Source organism: Lepidochelys kempii, chromosome 1, assembly GCF_965140265.1.
Source record: "Lepidochelys kempii isolate rLepKem1 chromosome 1, rLepKem1.hap2, whole genome shotgun sequence".
Taxonomy (NCBI): domain Eukaryota; kingdom Metazoa; phylum Chordata; order Testudines; family Cheloniidae; genus Lepidochelys; species Lepidochelys kempii.
The window spans coordinates 239,291,403-239,313,459 of NC_133256.1; the positions used below are offsets into that span (position 1 = coordinate 239,291,403).

The following is a 22,057-nucleotide window of genomic DNA, read 5'->3' on the forward strand; positions in this document are numbered from 1 at the left end:
ATCAACATGTTGCTTAGACCCTCAGGGTTAGAGGTCATGGCCATCTAAATGTTACAGGCTGAGCTACACTAGTGCATCTCTACGTAAAAGAATAAATGGACACAAATCAGATGTCAAGAATTATAACATTCATAAACCAGTCGGAGAACACTTCAATCTCTCTGGTCACGCGATCACAGACATGAAGGTCGCTATCTTAAAACAAAAAAACTTCAAATCCAGACTCCAGCGAGAAACTGCTGAATTGGAATTCATTTGCAAATTGGATACTATTAATTTAGGCTTAAATAGAGACTTGGAGTGGCTAAGTCATTATGCAAGGTAGCCTGTTTCCTCTTGTTTTTTCCTACCCCCCCCCCCAGATGTTCTGGTTTAACTTGGATTTTAACTTGAAGAGTGGTCAGTTTGGATGAGCTATTACCAGCAGGAGAGTGAGTTTGTGTGTGTATGGGGGTGGGGGGGATGTGAGAACCTGGATTTATGCAGGAAATAGCCCAGCTTAATTGTCATGCACATTGTGTAAAGAGTTATCACTTTGGATGGGCTATCACCAGCAGGAGAGTGAATTTGTGTGGGGGGTGGAGGGTGAGAAAACCTGGATTTGTGCTGGAAATCACTTTAGATAAGCTATTACCAGCAGGACAGTGGGGTGGGAATAGGTATTGTTTCATATTCTCTGTGTATATATAAAGCCTGCTGCAGTTTCCACGATATGCATCTGAAGAAGTGAGCTGTAGCTCACGAAAGCTTATGCTCTAATAAATTGGTTAGTCTCTAAGGTGCCACAAGTCCTCCTTTTCTTTTTACTAGTGCATTGATGGAGTGGCAGCACTGGTAATGTAATGGTGGGAGATCTGCTTTAAAGTTATTCAGACACAGCCTTTCAGCTTGGATTCAGTATCTCTATGTCTGCCTGCACCAGGAAACTGACTCATTGCTGACAACCATCATTAGCAATGGGTCCTCTATGAACAAGTGCTGATAACTGTTAAACCCTAGCACAGCCTCAGCCAGGAATCCTTGCCCAAATTTGCTACTCCGCGGGAAGATCTTTGTCACTTAATCAAAATGTAATAATTCAGGTTCAAGAGGGCAATCCAAGTCGAAAATTGAATAGAACCAGGACCTGCAAGTTCCCCCATACCCATTGAAGGGTGGTAAAAATCACTCCTATATCTACAGATATGCATAGCCAGGAACTATGGGCAAAACATGAATCTCTATTTTAAATGATCCAAATGTGAAAATGAGGGAGTTACGTATAGCATTTTTTATAAATATCGTATGCCTTTCAGGTTCTCTATTCAACATTAACCTGCCAGAATACACCGAGTTAATTCAAAGGAAGCCACAACGGGAAAATCCAGAGGAAATGAAAACAATGGCAAAGAAAAGACCTTAAGGTTAAACACCTTCAAAGGAGTTAAGATAACAATGGTTGGGCCATCAATGAAGAACAAAGTCTATCTGGCCACATCCAGGCTAGAATGATTTACTCTTCCCAGGGCTAAAGCCTGGAATCAAAGCCACAAAAACCCTAGAAAAAGAAGGGGGGTTGGCCTGAGCTAGGAGAAAGACTGCTCTGGGTGCCAGCAAAAGCTGACCAGCTAGCAAGGGATCAGAGAGAGACAGATGCTTTGAGCAGGACAGCCTGCTTCTCCCAGCCAGAGATGGAGTTAGCTGGTTTGAAGGGACCTTACAACAGCTAGCAAGGAAAGTTTAAGGTGTAAGTAGGACCCATGCATATAGGGCTTTTATTGTTTTTCCCCTTTGCTCTACAAGCTTTGTACCTGGATTAAGTATGATTAATATTTTGTTTTGATGGCGCTGTTTCTGCATCACTGTGGTCACAGGCTTGCAAAGGGGAACTATTACGGAGGCCAGAACCAAACTGGGCCTGTGTTATTAACACTATTGGGAACCAAGAGGGCTGCAGCCCAGAGACTCAGACGAAGTGGTTGGAACATGTGGTTCCACACAGAGTGAGGTGCAGAAAGCCAGGCCTGTCACCTCAGAGGTGCACTCAAGGGGGACTAAAGGGGCCTAAGGTGCAGTTAGCCCTATAGCCAGGTGTATTAAAAGAACCTTAAATATTAATCTCCTTGTATTACTTTTCTTTGCAGAAAACTATTGTACCTCCCACAGGGATATTATGTGATTGTGAACGGCAGAGGAGGTTATCCACACAATTGTGAATGGCAGGGGAAGTGTCCATGAAGTAGTCTAGTGAGATGTAGAACCACATTTTAGGGCTTGTCTACACAAACATTTAGGGTTTGTCTACCTTAAAATGCTACAGTGGTACATAAGAACATAAGAATGGCCATACTGGGTCAGACCAAAGGTCCATCCAGCCCAGTATCCTATCTGCCGACAGTGGCCAATGCCCGGTGCCCCAGAGGGAGTGAACCTAGCACGTAATGATCAAGTGATCTCTCTCTTGCCATCCATCTCCACCCTGTGACAAACAGAGGCTAGGAACACCATTCCTTACCCATCCTCACTAATAGCCATTAATGGACTTAACATCCATGAATTTATCTAGTTCTCTTTTAAACCTTGTTATAGTCCTAGCCTTCACAACCTCCTCCAGCAAGGAGTTCCACAGGTTGACTGTGCGCTGTGTGAAGAACTTCCTTTTATTTGTTTTAAACCTGCTGCCCATTAATTTCATTTGGTGGCCCCTAGTTCTTATATTATGGGAACAAGTAAATAACTTTTCCTTATTCACTTTTTCCACACCACTCATGATTTTATATACCTCTATCATATCCCCCCTTAGTCTCCTCTTTTCCAAGCTGAAAAGTCCTAGCCTCTTTAATCTCTCCTCATATGGGACCCATTCCAAACCCCTAATCATTTTAGTTGCCCTACATTTTAGTTACAGTACAGCTGTGCTGCTGTAGTGCTTCAGCGTAGACACTACCTACATCAACGGGAGGGATTCTCCCGTCCGGGTAGGTCACTGGCTCCCAACCTTTCCAGACTACTGATCCCCTTTCTGAAGTCTGATTTGTCTTGCATACTCACAAGTTTCACCTCACTTAAAAAGCTACTTGCTTACAAAATCAGATATAAAAATACAAGTGCCACAGCACACTACTGAAAAATCGCTTACTTTCTCATTTTTACCATACAATTATAAATCAATTAGCATATAAATATTGTACTTATATTTCAGTGTACACTATATAGAGCAGTATAAACAAGTCATTGAAATTTTAGTTTGTATTGACTTGGCTAGTGCTTTTTATGTAGCCTGTTGTAAAACTAGGCAAATATCTAGATGAGTTGATGTACCCTCTGGAAGACCTCTATGTACCCTCAGGGGTACATGTACCCATAGTTCAGAACCATTGGGTAGGTAATCCACCTCCCAGAGAGGCAGCGGCTGTGTCGACTGAAGAATTCTTCCATCGACCTAGCGCTGGTTACACGGGGACTTAGATCAGTTTAACTATGCCACTCAAGGGTGTGGATTTTTCATGCCCCTGACCAATGTAGTTAAATAACCTAATTTTCTAGTGTAAACCAAGCCTGAGTTCATGGCAAGATGGGATGTGAATCTACCCTGCACTAGCCTGCTGCCCATGTGGGCCTTGCTGCCGGGCATTAACAGTTTGTTGATGCGCTTTGATCTTGTCCTCTTTGAAAGTGGAGTAGATCAAAGTGCATTAATTAACTACTGAAGCATGTCAGCAGGGTCCACATGGACAGTCAGCCTGCTACAGGCTAGTGTGGAGTAGATTCAGACCCAGCTTGTGGCAAACTAAATGTACATGTAGTCAAGCCCTCAGAAAGAGTTTGACAACCCTAGCGAAGGAGAACGATAGAAGTACATGCCACAACACACAAAGAGGCAATATTTTGTTGCTTTGGAAGCCTTACTTCAGAATTTCCTGACTTTTTGTGTAAAACCAGGGCTTAATGCAACAGTATAGGGAAGCTATGTGTCTACTAATTAGTGCAAAGGGCCGAGATGCAAGAGTTCTATCCCAGACTACTGACTTGCCCAAGGTAATACAGCAAGTCCCTTCCCCATATCTTTTTAAAAGTTATTTTACTTGGACTTAGGCGTTTTGTAACTCCTGCTCCTTAGGCTGGCGTGCGACCTACTTAAGCAGCTCAGCTCGACAAGTGAATTGCTCCAGCTTCCTCTCCCCCATTACAAAGAGGGCACAGCCATACTTCCGCAGCAACCCAGCATTCCATGCATCATCCATGTCATGATCAGAGCTTTTGGCTGATGGCTGCCTTTCACATTTATCCATCTGTGGTAATGGAATGGGACATGTGCAGAGAGTTATGCATGGGCTTGGACTGCAGCCACACAGAAAGTAATCTACTTAGTAAATACCCACCCAGCCCTTTTCTGAGCCAATTTGATCAGCAGAGGCTTAATGGCATGGGTAAGCAACGGCATATAACTGTTGTCTTCTCATGAATGTTTCCCCAACCTCTATCTCCTTCAGGGCCCTGCTCAAACACACCCCCTGCCAGGTGTCTCCTGTTAGCTGATGCCGCATTATTCCCACCTCAGAGAAGGCTGGCATTCTGAGAACTAGAGAAATTTAGTCAGGAATCAACATGCAGTAGCATTAAAAGAAGGTTACTAATATTCCAATTCACAAATAATTTACATTTAACAAAAATGTTCTGTAAAGGGAAAGTGTCTCTCTGGGTCAGCTCTTAGTGACATTTAAGCCTGGCAAGTGGCAGTGTGTCCCAGGATCCAGTCCTCTGTTCACACGGCTCCTGCAGTGCATGATCAGTTCAGAAAACAGAGTTTTGCCTTCTCTCAAATCTCACTTTCCAAAAACAAAAACAACACACACACAAAAGCTGCCTAGGTCTTGAACGACAGAGATGAGTCATCTTTTATCCACAGCATCAACCACTCAGTCCACTAAACCACACCACAAACTGCCTGCCTGCCACAGAGGGACTATAGTTTACCAGCAGTGAGCTGTAGGACTACTACTAGATCTAAGAGCAGGGCTATTTTCCTTTCAGCAGTCAGCCATGGCTCTTTAAAAACAAAACAAACCAAAACAAAACAAAACCAAACAAGCTCTCTCTAAAAAAAAAAAAATTATTAGCCACACAGGAGCACCACCTTGTGGAGAAACTGATGTCCCTTTAATATTCTTTGAATCCCTTGTAGTTAAATAGCTCCATATGTGATCATGAGAAGGCTAATGTCTTCTTAGGAGGCAAGAGGAAAAAAAGAAGATGAGGCAATGGGTGTGGGCAACATCGGGAACATTTCTGATCTGCCAAATGAGGGGAGGATGCATTCAGCCTTCTTTATCGTATTTAAAAAAAATAATAATAATCAGGGTGCACACTTCTCAGTTAGTAAGTTTCACGGGCCTGAATTACAAACTTTACCCTGGAACAGTCCTTTCTACTGCATTTGTGCCTATGCGATTGAGCTGTCCAAAGAAACAAAAGGCTCCAAGAAGTTATAAATTGTCATGCACTAAGAACGCCCCGAGATCTCCTGCAATCAGGTTCTTCTCAGGGCCACAGCATCAATCTTGCATTGCTAGGTTTTCCTAGATACAGGGATTCAGAAGCCATGTGGTTTCAAGGCCTAAAATTCAGGAGAAGCTTTACTTTAAATGGAAGTGTGACTGTGCATTCAGAGCCAATTCAAGAAAGAGAGGACATGCCCTAGAAACAGATTCCTTACTGTTATACAAAATCATTGCTGCCTCATTTCAGCCCAAGCTGTCCTACATGCTACAGAATCAATTTCATCTGTTCCAGATGCCAGAACATTTACAGACCAGTGCTAAGCCCAGATGCTTCACCAATACAGTCTCAGTTCTCTAGAGATAAGGGTTACACAAGGGTCAACGAGCACCACGCCCTGCATAAAGTACATCTTTATGGGCTTTGAGCGTATCAGTATGTGGTTCAAAACAGAGCTCTTAGAATGGGTGGAGCCACAGATAAGCCAGAAAGAAGAATCTGTGGAGATAGGAATGCCTATCACTTTATGTTAACAATCTTAAGGAGAGCTCTACCAGCTTTTCCCCCCAGTGTTCGTCCAAAGCAAACAAACAAAAAATACCACCACCACCACACACCAAACAGCTAAGTTATACATTTCAGGATACACAACTATGAATTAAAACATTTTAATACATCAAATAGATAAAGCTGGAAGTCCAAGTGGTCAGAGAAAATGTTAATGTAGTCATACTGAGATCCAGAAATCCCACTGGCCAGATCATCAAGGATTGAACATTTGCAATATTAAATTTTATGAGCAGACTGGGCATGCAGACACCTGGGAGAGAAAAAAAATTGTTTTCCATTTTCCTGAAAAAAAGTTTTGAGAATGAACAGAAGGAGATTATCCATTTCTCTCTGAAATAGGGAATAACCTGCAATCGCTGTTGTGTAGTCTCCCTTTGATTTATTTTTATACAAAGAAAACATGTCTAACACGTCAAAAATCACCACAATGGCATTATAACCAGTGATTCCACGACATCCAAGGGCTAATGTGGCCTCATGAAGAGATCTTGTTGCACTCCTTTTTCCGAGTACCTGCAGTCAGCCGGTTCAAATTACCACCATTTAAGATTCTAGCCTTACCAATTAAATCCCTCAGTTTAATTCCACAACAAAAAGGTTGCTTTTTCAACCAGTTTCACTTGAGAAAGTCTGAATATGTATAACTTTTCTTCTTTTTCCCCAGATAGAGATCTGATTTCTTACCCAGCATTGCCCAACCACCCACCATGCAAAACCCCTTCCCTATTACCAAGCACGGCACACAGGTGCTATATTGCCACAAAAGAAGTTGGCCTGTACAAATCTGTTCTACAGTGCCAAGGGAGTCAGCTAGGGCGGTACAGAGACAGGCAACAAAAAGGATCGAGGGTATAGAACAACTTTCACATGAGGAGAGATTAAAAAGACTGGGACTATTCAGTTTGGAAAAGAGACAATTAAGGGGGGATAAGGAGGAGAGGTCTATAAAATCGTAAATGGTGTGGAGAAAGTGAAGAAGGAAGTGTTATTTACCCTGTCACATAACACAAGAACCAAGGGTCACCCAATGAAATTAACAGGCAGCAGGTATAAAACAAACAAAAGGAAGTATTCACACAACGCACAGTCAACCTGTGGAACAACTTTCCACAGAATGTTGGGAAGGCCAAAACTATAACTAGATTAAAAAAAGAATTAGATACATTCATTGCAGAAAGGTCCATCAGTGGCTATTAGCCAAGATGGTCAGGGTTGCAACCCCAATCTCTGGGTGTCCCTAGGCCTCTGACTGCCACATGCTGGGACTGGATGATAGGGGATGGATCACTTGATGATTGCCCTGTTCTGTTCATTCCCTCTGAGACATCTGGCCACTGTCAGAAGACAGGATACTGGGTTACATGGACCATTGGTGTGACCCATTATGGCCATTCTTATGGGGCAAAGCCGATGCTGTTTAATTAATATGTGCTACCACTGAAACTTTAAATACAGCTATTTTGAAATAAAAACTCCTTATAGAAACTTTCCGAGTTAGATTCTCCTTCCTTGTATTTCTACCACATTAAACTTCTTTGTCTTTCCAACAATGCACAGTGTGTCTGTAGATTTCTGCACGGTCATCTCCAAGGCAGAGTCCCCGGGATGCTGCAGAAGGCGATTTTAATCTCCCATAGTGCGAACTGACTGTCTTGCTTTCACAAGGTGCCAATCTGAGAAGCAAGAAGGGGTACAGTAAAGACCCTATCCACCCCCCTAATAAAAGGGAAAATCTCCCCAGTACCAGTGGAAAAAAAAATGTATGCTCTCCAACCCATGCAAGAGTTCCTGACATTGATAGCAGCTTGAAGTCTAATAGCTTACATATAACCCCTCTGAATTAACATTTGCCTCTTCCAGAAAAAGCAAATCAAAGTTAAAAATTAAACCTAGATCCAAGTACTAGGGGCCAGCTCCTTATAGTAAAAGTCTCCTTACAAACTCAGCACCAACCCAGAAAGAGGGGGGGACACTTTCAGCTATGAGTCACAATGAATATTCAAGAATCAATCTTTTACAAGTGAGAGGAGAGGCAAACAAATGCTTGAGAGTTCCAAATGCACCTCTCTTGGATTAAAAAAAGCATACTGACACACATTTAACTTTCAGCCCCCTCTGTCTTACAAGCCAAAAGCAGGACTGGTGACAAGAATGCAAAGCTGAGGGGGGAAAAAACCCAACAAAAACCAATAATGCAGCTAAATTTCAAGAAATCAATCTTGTAATTCTTCTCCTAGGTTTTCCCAAATATTCTTTTCAATGCAGATGAAACCTAACTGGGGAACAGGACATGCTGAGCTTGAAAACTACCAAAGAAATTGCCTCGGGGAAAGAAAGCCTTACCAAGCTGTCTGGTCTTACTCTGCACTTTTCCAGGAGACCAAGAGTCGCTTCTGATACAGCAGCACTAAGCTCTGGAGAAGTCGGAACAGAGAGGGAGACAGAACTAGAGAGGGAGGGGGAGAGCACGCGCACTGCACGTCAGTTTGTTTGTGCCCTAATACAGCTTCAGGGTAAACAGAAGAGCTAAGCTGCTGCCAAATCAGCCTGGAGAACTGCTTTGCAATGGGTCAAAATGAGAAAGGAACAAGGTTTTCACATGACTGTTCAAGTTTCAATAAGCACGTCAGGACAGAAAGAATCATGCCCACAACTCACTTAGTGAGCTGTCTGGAGAGCTTTAAATATTGTACCTGCCCTTGAGCAGAAACCATGCATAAACTGACCATGCACAAATTAATGCAAAAGATATAGTCTACTAACCTATCACTCTACAAAGAGCAAGTGAGGTGGCAATCTAATGAAATTGCCCACTTCTTTCCTGGAGTCCTAAAAACTTAACCCACATCTATCTTCAGAAGGACAGGGTTTTCAGGGATTGCAAACCAGATGGGAGTAATTGTTTCCGCTCTTAGTTAGTAGCTATTATTTATATTTCAATTGCATGTGGCATACACTTCCTTAATAAGGAGGAAGACCATCCCTGCCTTGAAGAATATACAAGCTAAAAAGACAAAAACACAAATGTTGAACAAGAGAATGGAATGCAACATACAAGCAAAGTGACCAGGATAATGATAGATGCACACTATGTTTTGATAAATATAAAGCTATTCCCAAATGCCCTTCTATCAAGCCATTATCTCCTGAGCTAACCCTCCTCTACAAACAGAAGTTACTTTAATATCTCAATTTTCAAACCTACTAAAATCCTAACTAAACCATCCCCTTTATCCATGAACACTTGCTCTCCCTCAATACAGTGAGCCAATCCTCTGTCCCTCTGCCCTTCCCTGCACCACCCTCCCAAGAACCTTCCGACTCTGCACGCATTGCCACTGAGCAGAGAGATGATAAATCTAACAGGCAGTTCTAGCCTCAGAGGCTCTTGGAGAGTAGTGGAGGCTCTCACCCCACCATACTGTCTGCTAACTTCACTGACTTCCACGGGGAAGCTCCAACCTTCATTCCCCTGCCCCAGCGATTTAGCCTCTAATCATGTTAAAATTCCTGACCACAACCTCGCCCATTTCCCCCTTTCAAAGAGTCTAGAACCACTGACGCTGTAGAACCACCTCCTTCTGGATGCTGTCTGCAGACACGGGTTGATGGGGCCATGTGTCCCCAAAATCCTGGCTCTATAGGAAAAATGGTCAGAGAGAGGGAAGGCTCAGCTAAGCCCCTACCTCCTTGCCACTGAATAGTTCCTTCCTGGAAGATGCTGGCTCCAGTTTAAAAGCCCACACTCCCTTGGAAAAACTAGGGTGGATTCCAGCCCACATGATGCTCCTGGCTTCTGAGACCATGTGTCCCCACAGGCCTGCCTCTGCAAAGGAGGCTCAGCAAGTCCCCTTCCTCTGCCTTTGGTGCACAAGCTGACAGGCTTAAACTGCTCTGGTATATCTTCAGTTTTAAATGAGCTCTAAACAAGCACTACTGCACATGCTGCTTGCTCCATCTGCATAGCTTCAAGGTGACAAGAATAAGGAACTAGACAGCCCTGGTTACCTGCCTGTCTTATCCTCAAATAGCTCTTTGGCAGCACCATGGATGCACTTCTCATTGTCCCTGTGTCACCATTCACTGGAGATTAGCACTGTGAGGATATAACCTGGCAGAGTGGCACTATTGGTAACCTGCGACAATCCACACAGAACTCCTAGGGAGAGTGCTACTTAGAAATAGCCATGGAAAAGGTTTTGGCTAATAGCTTGCCATGGTTTCAGATACTTCTTTTCCCTTGAAATACAAATAATTGCGCTACCTTCATTTCAGGAGCCCAAACAGTAACCCATACCCCACCCACAGTTTCAAGTGTAGCTAGCCTCTGGAATATGATTTCTCTAATCCAAAACCAACAAAAAATTGATATTGCCTAATGAAACTGAATATTTACATTACATGAAACAAAGGGCAAAAACATACTCCCTCTTCGAAAAACCACGTGCGCAGGCACCCCCACTGCATCTATGGAGTAACTGATGATGGGTCATTGCTGCCACATTTATTCAGTTGGAAAGTTTCCATCACCTTGTTTCTTTCCCTGCCTTTTCTGCTCTGTTTCAAAAATAGCTCTAGCTTGTTTGCTATGCCACTTGTGTCATTCTGATTTTATGCCCGAGTGGATGTATACAGACAAGCACAGGGTCGATGGAATGCAGTCTACCCGGCTACATACATAGTCACATAGCCAACACAAAGCACACCCTCCCTCCCTCCAAGGCCATACTGGGAATCTGCTTGTTTTCAGAAACTCTGGGCTTTAAGAAGTATGTTTATAAAACGCTTCAAAAGGAAGCTGAAGAATGGAGCATAGCCTTTTCAGAAGTAAGGCATCAAGAACAGCAGCTTTATATAAGGCACAACACCAACAGTCTTCTTCCTTAAAATTGCAAACAGAGATTTAACCAAAAGCAATGCACATTTGAATCTTAGTGCAGTAACTAATTAAACCAAGATCTGAAATGCATGCCATGTACAACTGTCCCTGCCCATTCTGCACAAGCTGAAGGTTAAACAGACAAATTGGCTGACTGCACCAGAAAAACAACCTCTTAGCACCAATATAAGGAACAAGTACATCCTGTTGCCAGGAGTAGCAGCAGCTGGGGACAAGGAGGAAGTGAGTATGGAACTCCACTGCCAAAGAAAAATCCAGTGAAAATACTGAAATATGAGAAGCTGTTCAAATGTGATTTTTCCTGTTAGGACTTTTTAATCACTGGATTTTCCTGACCAGCTTACTTTTACAATAAAACCAACTTGCTGGAGTCATTTCACTAATCCCAGATTAATTCCATTGAAATCTGGCAATGTTCTACCTTCCTGAGACAAATAATCTGGAAGCCAACCTCCCACAGTGTGGCTCCAGCCTGGGAGACCCAGCACGTCAACTATGAACACAAAATGCTGGGGCTGGGAATAAGGGGTTTCACATTTTTGGTGGACTCCAACATGGATCAGAAATTGGATCTACCACACTCCAGTACAAAGTGTGTGAATATTTATTTTTAAAATGTACTTTTCAATACACCATGAATCTCAAGCTCCAAGTCACTATGCACTTAAGAATTTTGCAAGAAGATTTAGTGCAAGATTTAATTACCTACTGGATAACATGATGTATAATAAAAAGGCACTCATGTCTTAAAGTGATGCCTACTGACATTCCTATACGGAATTACTGTAAAAGAGATCATCCTCTGCCAAAGACATTCCAAAGCTTATGTCAAAGAGGGGAAAAATATTGTACACACACTTTCCAGGACTCACCAGAGCGGAACAAAAAATTAAAGAGACCAAACTCCAACACACAGTACATCTATGGTCACTGGCATATGTATATTTGTTTCCAAAGTGAAACACTCTATTTGTATCTTGATGTGCTCAATACAAGGATCAGTGATTGTTTTCCATTGGAGAATTGGATTGGAATTCCATTTCCATTCAACTCAATGGACAAGCCCATATCCCAAGCCATATGTCTCCCTTTAAGAACATAAGCCTTCCTTTTTGGTGGCTAGCAAATCTCTGCTCTTATCTCTACCTCTTGACCCAGTAGCAAATCCTCTAAACCTCATTAGTAGAATGACCAGCAGAGGGTGAGCTAAACAACATATATGGAAGCACACTCTCAAAGGGCTATGCAATCAACCAACCACTGCGTTCTTACCCATCCTCCTTGCTGGATGATGTAGTCTGCAGCATAGTCTTCTAAATACGTCACTCCAAACTGCAAAAGCGCACTGAGTGGCTCCTGGCCTCGTTTTGTCAGCTCCATCAGGAACTGCTGCAGCAGAACCAGAGGCACCAACACCTTCAAAAGACAAACAATGATTGAGAATGATAACATTTCCTAGATTCACCACCACTGTGTGTGAGACGGGAGCATTCATACAGTTCACAAGCTAATGATCTTAGTTATACAAAGCTATGCTGGACTACGTGCTTCAGTTTTACACAGCCATGGGACAAAACCAAAATATAGAACCGTAGGGCAGCAGCATTTCATCTGAGGTGAAGAGATCTCCGCTTTAGAGTAACGTCTGTGGCAGACCCTCTTACAGAAGACAACTGCAGTGCATTTTTGTGCCCCATCCCTCCCCAACACAAGATTCAGGTAGATAACTAGAACAGTGACAGGACTCCCTTCCCCCCACAGATGTTGCATAACCTACAACAAATACAGATGGAGGCAGTGAGGACAATTTGAAGGGGAAAACAGGATAGAGAAACAAAATGTAACTAAGCAGCAAATTCACAGACACTCTTGGGGAGATACATAGTGTTAGGAAATCCCTTCAAGAAGGCTGATCTGTACTTTCGGAATGGGTGGGAAAGAACAAGAGCCCGACTAGTGTAGCATGGCCTGCACGACACAGGGTTATACCTAATGTTACAAAAGTGTCTTCTTCATAAAATCTTCTCTTCTGTGACCAATTTAACATGTTTGTAGCCTTCCAAAGAAATTCTCCTTTTGTGCTTCCAATATCTATGCTTGGTCTTCACGCAAAAGTGAATTATTTTGGAAAGTGAAGAAAAGTGAGTTGAGAGCATTACATTATATACACATAAGCACACACACACTTCCTGCTGTTAATACCCCTCTATCCTTGGTTTTGCCTAAGCAGAAAACGGATGAACTTTTAAACTTGGAGTTTATCCTCCATGAGCATGTAAATTGCCCTTAGTGCCAAGTTTGTATGTAGCACTTTGCCAAGTTTAGAGAAAAAATTATTTGAATTAGTATCATCAGCACTTGAAAAAGGCACATTGAGCAGGCACAGGAGAAACCATTACTAAGCTTTAAAGTGCCCGCTGCCCAATAAATGCACTGCACATCTATTCTCCATAAGGACTGACCAGTCCCGTAAGGAGTCACTAGAAAGTGGTTTATGAGGAAAAGGTTTGGTTTCTGGCCACAGGAACCAGGTCAAAGTCAAGACTATCTCCTAGAGTGAATTCCAAATGCCTGCTTTCCTCTAATGGGGAGGCTGCTACCTTCTCTTCCTCCAGCCTGAACATCTTGCTCCAACCAGCCTCTCCCCTCTGGTGGTCCTGGCCATAATCTCAGGGTGGAAAACAGGGAAAGCGACATGGGAAAAACAGGCCAAGGGTTCAGTCTGGTTCAGAGCGCAGGGTAGACTCCTACTCAGATGTACAGCTGTGAAAACCCAGATGGGGTGCATAAAGATGCCTGCTCATTGGGTGAGAGGTATTGGGTGTTTTGGCTGTGTCATAAATATAAAGGGAAGGGTAAACACCTTTAAAATCCCTCCTGGCCAGAGGAAAAACCCTTTCACCTGTAAAGGGTTAAGAAGCTAGGATAACCTCGCTGGCACCCGACCAAAATGACCAATGAGGAGACAAGATACTTTCAAAAGCTGGAGTGAGGGGAAGAGAAACAAAGGTTCTCTCTGTCTGTGTGATGCTTTTGCCAGGAACAGAAAGGAATGGAGTCTTAGAACTTAGTAAGTAATCTAGCTAGATATGCGTTAGATTCTGTTTTGTTTAAATGGCTGATAAAATAAGCTGTGCTGAATGGAATGTATATTCCTGTTTTCGTGTCTTTTTGTAACTTAAGGTTTTGCCTAGAGGGATTCTCTATGTTTTGAATCTGATTACCCTGTAAGGTAGTTACCATCCTGATTTTACAGAGGTGATTCTCTTACTTTTTCTTCAATTAAAATTCTTCTTTTAAGAACCTGATTGCTTTTTCATTGTTCTTAAGATCCAAGGGTTTGGGTCTGTGTTCACTGATGCAAATTGGTGAGGATTTTTATCAAGCCTTCCCCAGGAAAGGGGGTGTAGGGTTTGGGAGGATTTTGGGGGGAAAGACGTTTCCAAGCGGGCTCTTTCCCTGTTATATATTTGTTCGATGCTTGGTGGTGGCAGCAATAAAGTCCAAGGGCAAAAGATAAAACAGTTTGTACCTTGGGGAAGTTTTAACCTAAGCTGGTAAAAATAAGTTTAGGAGATTTTTCATGCAGGTCCCCACATCTGTACCCTAGAGTCGAGAGTGGGGAAGGAACCTTGACAGGCTGCCTGACAACTGAACATGGAGGATGGGAGAGGTCGTCAACAGGGAAGAACAGAGTATATTACACCTACCCTTACCATCTTAAAGGTTCATTCATACAGTTGTGACTGAGACAGCACTTTCATTTTAAAACCACATTTTCAGATACTTCTTGCCCTTTTGGAATGAAGCTTCTCACACTGTCTCAGCACAGAATGGGACGGGGAGAGTCAGAGGAAATTTCATACAGCTTTCTGAATTCCAGATCTACATGAACACTTATTGTATGGCAAGCTGAGATGTAACTCCACAGAACTCCACTGCACGATGCGCTACCTATCTGTGTGGACCCTGCTACCCACATTAAAATTTTCCTAGTGCACACTGATGTTTCAAAAAAATAAAACAGTGTTAAGGCTTTATTCCCTCAGGTGCTTTAGGCACACGTAGGGGGCCAAAATAGTTTTAACTTTTAAACCTCAAACATGGCATATGCTTAGCCCTCAGTGAGGAACATGTACTTTAAGCTGGAGGGGAAAAAGACTAGTTAGGTAATGAAGATGCTAGAATGAATATTCGCATATTACACATGACAGTGTCTTTCTTCCCTTGCCTGTTAAGCATTTGATCTTCCCGATTCTCGCTAAACCTCAGCAGGCCTGAGGAGTGAGACACCAAATTCAGATCTTCATCTTCAGTTCCATGCACAGCAGCATACAAGGTCTGATTCTGCTCCCACTGACATCAATGGGAGCTCTGTCATTGACTTCAGTGGAGGCAGAATAAGGCTGCCACAGTGCTACCACAAGGTTGGATTAAAGAGCCCACAACATCCCCATCCTGATTAAATCACAGTTACCTTTTTATATTTATTATGTGCGAAAAGGATGCATGACTATAAATGTCAGAGTTGAGATTTTACCTACACAAAAGTAAAAAAAAAAAAAAAAAAATTAAGTCCCATAAGCTACCATAGCTCTTTCTACCATTGTACATAAGCATTAACAGGGCCCTTCATTACATGATCACCCAGATTATATGCAGCAATACTAAAGGCTATGTGCATTATAGTGCACAGAGAAAGTGTGCTATTTAGAACTAAGTAGAACTTGTCAGAAAATGGGAGTGGGGAGAGTAGGGAAAACGTCATACAAATTATTCAATACAAAAAATTTTTTTGATTAGGAAAACGGTCATCCGCAACTTTCTGACGAGCTGTAACAATAAGATAATTCTCCACTGTAGTTACACCACTACAATTCCACTAAGTAAGCAAGGTTACGCCAGTGTAACCAAGAAGAAAATTTAGCACAAACAGTACACAACTGAATCAGGTTTTGAAGGGGCAGTGTAGAAAAAACAGGATAGCTCCTTTATTTGTGTAATATTTCACAGTAGTTATATATCACATGCACCCTTTAGCAGGCTCATTCTTAATGTCCTATTGTCCAGCTTCATGATTATGTGCACCTCCTTTTCTTACAAACTGCCAGCCCATTCACCTGCTTAGTTGAGACTCAATTATCCCTTACATAACTGGTATCCTCTGACCCAATTCACAAAACCGAGATTCTACCGCAAAATTATTTGGACTGGTATATTTAAGGAATTACATTTTTTGCAATCATGTATTTTTGAGGTATAGATAAAAATAAAAGTATCTAGCTCACAGATTTCAGATATGGCTGGGTTTCTTAAAAAAATTGGATGATTAGATCTTCTTAAAGAGACTATAATTTACTCTTTGACATAAGGCTGCTCCTAAAAAAAGTTAAAGGACAACATTTAAACAGCACAGGAGAAGCCTTAAAGCGCCTACATGTTACTTTCATATCACAGACACTGATGAGAAAGCATTTTTCACTATTGAAATTCCCTTATCAAGAACCAGAACATTAAATCTTTAATTGCTAAATCTTGCTCCTGTGTGACATGCATGGAAGAACTGATAGTCTCATACATGAATCTGCCAAGAGGGTATTTTCCTCTGATCTGTCTTCTATCCCAAACCCACAGAAATGTCTTAAAAAGAAAAGGAGGACTTGTGGCACCTTCGAGATTAACCAATTTATTTGAGCGTAAGCTTTCGTGAGCTACAGCTTACTGAGGGGAGTTGGGGGACTCAGTTTGGGGGGACCTTGGTACTTCCTGAGGGTTTGGGAGGGCTCAGTGCTGTAGCTCAGGAAAGCTTATGCTCAAATAAATTTGTTAGTCTCTCAGGTGCCACAAGTCCTCCTTTTCTTTTTGAGGATACAGACTAACACGGCTGCTACTCTGAGAAATGTCTTAGTGTCTGAAGACTTTCATTTAGAATACAGTCACTAGTTAGTCAATCAGCCCCTTCAACAGTCTATACATAGAGTCTAGAGTTACTGGGCAGCTCTGTCATATTGGAAACATTCTACAGAGTTTTCCATTGAAAATAACAAATGCAGCTATATTTAGTATGGTCTCCTGTCTGCTCATGTTTGCATGGTGCATAAGTTCGGTTAAAAATTGTACTGTTTAAATATGGCACATGTTCCTGATTCTATACCACACTGATTAAGCGCATGTGCATACTTATTTCTCAGTCAACTAATTTGATCATTGCAGACCAACACCGACAGAGAGATTCTGTGCTGGGCCTCACAGAAGGTGCAGTCAAGGGTGAAAGTGTATGCAAAGGTTACTTTGAGTCATCATCATGCTAACTGTATTCTGGGCCATCTAGGGTTCAGTATGGCTCTTAGTGTAAATTAGCTCTATCCAACTTGATTATAGGCTGTGTCACTTCCCACTCCTGTCTCTAGGCCGGGAGCTGAACTTGGAGCAGCACCGGGCCAAGAGAATTCTTCCCCAGCCATTCTTCCCACACCTCTATGTCCCCTATATGCTGCCATATCAACCAACATACAAGGTCCAGGATAGGGACCAGAATCAGAACCTAATTTTACATAATGTAGAGAAGCTGAACTATCTGTGTCGGGATCTGGGAGCCATTCCTAGCTCTTTCACAACTTAATGACTTTGGGTATCACTTAACTTCTCTGTGTTTCAGTTTCGCCATCTGTACAATGGGGAAACTTACTTCACATGGGCATTGAAAAGTGGTTTGAGATCCAAGGCATTCAAAGTAATAAGTATTTTGTATTAATTTTATATTCAAGATATCACTGACTGTTAAACCAGTATCAAATCATGGTGGAAACTGGTTTACTTCTGACACTGGGTTCCTCACCATGCCTGTATTGCTGAAGGGCATCACGCCGTTTTTCATCTGGCAGAAGAAGGCTCAAACTAGTTTGAATGTGAAGGTTTTTTTCCAGTACTAGTCACAGGCTATCTGTGGCAAGAAAAGCACTGCACTGCACAAACTGCCAGATGCTATGCTGAGCAAAATGGGTGTCGCTTTTTTTTTTTTAAATAAAAAAATTTACTTCATCTTTCCAGCTTCCATTTTATTTTGTCTAACCCAGATAAAACATAAACCCAGATAATATACGTGCCTAAGCATTCCACTTGCAGGAAGACAAATGCATTTGTGTTTAAGCCTTAGATGACTGTTTTCTGCTGTACCTCCTGTGCATCTTTGGTTCCTTAATATGCCATGTAATCCTTTGGAACAGATGTGTTAAGCAGCACGGAAGGGGAGTGAAAGTTTTTTGTTCAGATGCTTACTTTTAGTCAAGCAAGGGCTTATTTCAATTCACTATCCCTATTCAGTATATTACTAAAAGGCTAACTGACTTCTCTGCAAGGAATGGCATTCCTTGGCAAAAGCAAACTTGACAGGGAACTTAAGTACAATATAAGATCCGATGTTACTTCATGTATGGGTGATGAAAATTTTGAACAACTATTCTCTTTAGAAAAAGCTGACATCAAATCTGCTGTCTTCCCTCAGATTTTTATTATTGCGGACATTTTGCATGGAAACAGCATCTGCTCCTACTGTTGGTTTCCCCTCCTGAAATGACATCCCTCTGTTTGCAACAACAACTTCAGGCAGCAGAAGTGAACATGAGGAGCAGATAATCTCCTCAGGGAAACAGTCTCCATTTCTATGCAAAGTGCCCCTAGTAATACAAATACAAGAGTAGACAGACGTCTGACATAAAAGCAGATTTATTTCTCAATTGAAAGCTTTTCAAACTTTCTTTCCTCTAAAATGTTTGGAGCTCTGAGAATATAATCGGAATTATCATAACAGGGCACAGAGCAAGCAACCAAAGTATTCTTACCAGTCAAACCTCATACTTTGTAGTAGACCAACCGATTAGATTTGACAAAACATCTCAACCTATAACTACAGATTTTTCTAATTTATCTTAGCAGCTTCTTCTCCAAAGGGGAAAAAACAGTTAAGGAGAACTAAGAAAGATTTACGCTGCTGTAAAAAGACATGAGAGTTGTTCTCTCTTATCCTAATTGTTGTATTTCTAGAAAATGCTGTCCCGAAAAAAGGAATTTAAGAGGAAATGAAACCAATAAATTCTTATTCCATCTATTCAAACAACAAATATTGTTAGAGGAACTGCTACACATTCCTGGAGGATAAGGATGCCCCACAGAATGATGTAGGTATATACTGTATTTATACTATAAACTTTCCACTCTAGTTTGCTGAAACAGTATCTTGTGGACTAAAAGTTTTGCACTGGAAATAAAACCAGACAGCTCTGGATGGCTAACTCTAGCAGGTCCTATGGAATATTTGTTCTAATGAGGCTGCTCTGCCGAAAAAGATGCAAGCATCTAAGACGTATTTTGGTTGAGATTCTCAATCAAAAGCTAGTTTAGGACCAGAAACTCCATTGGCTGGAAGGGGCTGCACAGGCTTGTAGTTTAAAGGGCTGAATAACCAGACCCAAAGGCGGAAGATCTACTTGACGTAGAGTCTAAGGCTGCAAAATCTCAGTTCTAGTAAGTTACATGGGTAGCAGAATTTCAGTGCAGAAGATTTTAGAGGATTTTAAGTTATGGAAATAAAATACTCTTATTATGATTAATTATTTATTTGCGTATTTAGTTAATTAAGGTATTTCTTATGTTTTGGTAATTACTTTTGAAGGCCTGGGTCATTATTTTCTACTTCTATACAATTTTGTTGTTATACTTGTAAATGAATCTGTTTTTATTGTTTCCTTACATGGTGGTTGCAGTCAAGGAAGGAGGATAATATAAATCTAAATTGATTATCTCCAATAGAAGATACTTAACATGTTAAAGGGAACAAGAAAATAGCCTCTCTCTCTGAAACTATTATACAAGAAACAAATGAGAATTAATTTGGGGACAACAATTCTACTTTACATTAAAACCACTGACAGAAAATCCAAATTCTATGTTCCCATTAGCTAAGTGGTCTATATTCAAGATTGACATATTGCACATGCTCAGACGTACTGTTTTAAAAAGAAAAGAAGGACTTGTGGCACCTTAGAGACTAACAAATTTATTTGAGCATAAGCTTTTGTGAGCTACAGCTCACTTCATCGGATGCATTCAGTGGAAAATACAGTGGGGAGATTTATATACAGAGAGAACATGAAACAATGGGTGTTACTATACACACTGTAACGAGAGTGATCAGGTAAGGTGAGCTATTACCAGCAGGAAAGCGGGGGTGGGGGGGAACCTTCTGTAGTGATAATCAAGGTGGGCCATTTCCAGCAATTGACAAGAATATCTGGGGGGGGCGGGGGGAATAAACATGGGGAAATAGTTTTACTTTGTGTAATGACCCATCCACTCCCAGTCTTTATTCAAGCCTACGTTAATTATATCCAGTTTGCAAATTAATTCCAATTCAGCAGTCTCTCCTTGGAGTCTGTTTTTGAAGTTTTTTTTGTTGAAGAATTGCCACTTTTAGGTCTGTAATCGAGTGCCCAAAGAGATTGAAGTGTTATGGAACAGTATCCCTGATAATGTCACGGCAAACCTGGTGGCTGAACTTTGTGACTTTGTCTTCACCCACAACTATTTCACATTTGGGGACAATGTATACCTTCAAATCAGTGGCACTGCTATGGGTACCCGCATGGCCCCACAGTATGCCAACATTTTTATGGCTGACTTAGAACAACATTTCCTCAGCTCTCATCCTCTAATGCCCCTAACTCTACTTGCACTACATTGATGACATCATCATCATCATCTGGACCCATGGAAAAAAAGCCCTTGAGGAATTCCACCATGATTTCAACAGTTTCCATCCCACCATCAACCTCAGCCTGGACCAGTCCACACAAGAGATCCACTTCCTGGACACTATGGTGCTAATAAGCGATGGTCACATAACCACCACCCTATACCGGAAACCTACTGACCGCTATGCCTACCTACATGCCTCCAGCTTTCATCCAGACCACACCACATGATCCATTGTCTACAGCCAAGCTCTAGGATACAACTACATTTGCTCCAACCCCTCAGACAGAGACAAACACCTACAAGATCTCTATCAAGCATTCTTACAACTACGATACCCACCTGCTGAAGTGAAGAAACAGATTGACAGAGCCAGAAGAGTATCCAGAAGTTACCTACTACAGGACAGGCCCAACAAAGAAAATAACAGAACGCCACTAGCCATCACCTTCAGCCCCCAACTAAAACCTCTCCAACGCAGCATCAAGGGTCTACAACCTATCCTAAAAGAGGACCCATCACTCTCACAGATCTTGGGAGACAGGCCAGTCCTTGCTTACAGACAGCCCCCCAACCTGAAGCAAATACTCACCAGCAACCACACATCACACAACAGAACCACTAACCCAGGAACCTATCCTTGCAACAAAGCCCGTTGACAACTGTGTCCACATATCTATTCAGGGGACACCATCATAGGACCTAATCACGTCAGCCACACTATCAGAGGCTTGTTCACCTGCACATCTACCAATGTGATATATGCCATCATTTGCCAGCAATGCCCCTCTGCCATGTACATTGGTCAAACTGGACAGTCTCTACGTAAAAGAATAAATGGACACAAATCAGACGTCAAGAATTATAACATTCAACCCCCTCCACCTCCCCAGCTGTTCCTCAGACGTTCTTGTCAATTGCTGGAAATGGCCCAACTTGATTATCACTACAAAAGTTTCCTCCCCCCCGCCGTCGCCCTCCTGCTGGTAATAGCGCACCTTACCTGATTACTCTCATTACAGTGTGTATGGTAACATCCACTATTTCACGTTTTCTGTGTATATAAATCTCCCCACTGTATTTTCCACTGAATGCAAGTCCTCCTTTTTCTTTTTGCAGATACAGACTAACACGGCTGCTACTCTGAAACCTATGTTTTAAAAAAAGGGTGGCTGATGGCACACACAAAAGGATGATATCCACCAAGGGTAAATCAATAGTGCCTGTATAAAATACCTCCTTTGATAAACTAAATTATTAAATAATTAGACATTTGTAACTTTATCATTTGGGCAATATTTTACAGCTCTTCCCCTTAAGCCCAAACACTATATTTACATACATATGCAGACATACATG

The 22,057-nt window shown here is 41.9% G+C and overlaps 1 protein-coding gene across 7 annotated transcripts in view; it reads right to left on the bottom strand.

The window, feature by feature from the left end:
* Window positions 1-22,057, bottom strand: part of BCL2L13 (BCL2 like 13) — an 80,343-nt gene that overhangs the window by 12,012 nt on the left and 46,274 nt on the right. For 6 of the 7 annotated variants that reach the window (XM_073319806.1, XM_073319847.1, XM_073319817.1 and 3 more), the window contains one exon: window positions 12,221-12,364. The exons of the other annotated variant lie outside the window; for it this stretch is intronic. In XM_073319806.1, the coding sequence (XP_073175907.1) occupies window positions 12,221-12,364 (144 nt within the window). The remainder of the gene's footprint in view (window positions 1-12,220; window positions 12,365-22,057) is intronic. 7 annotated transcript variants of the gene reach the window in all.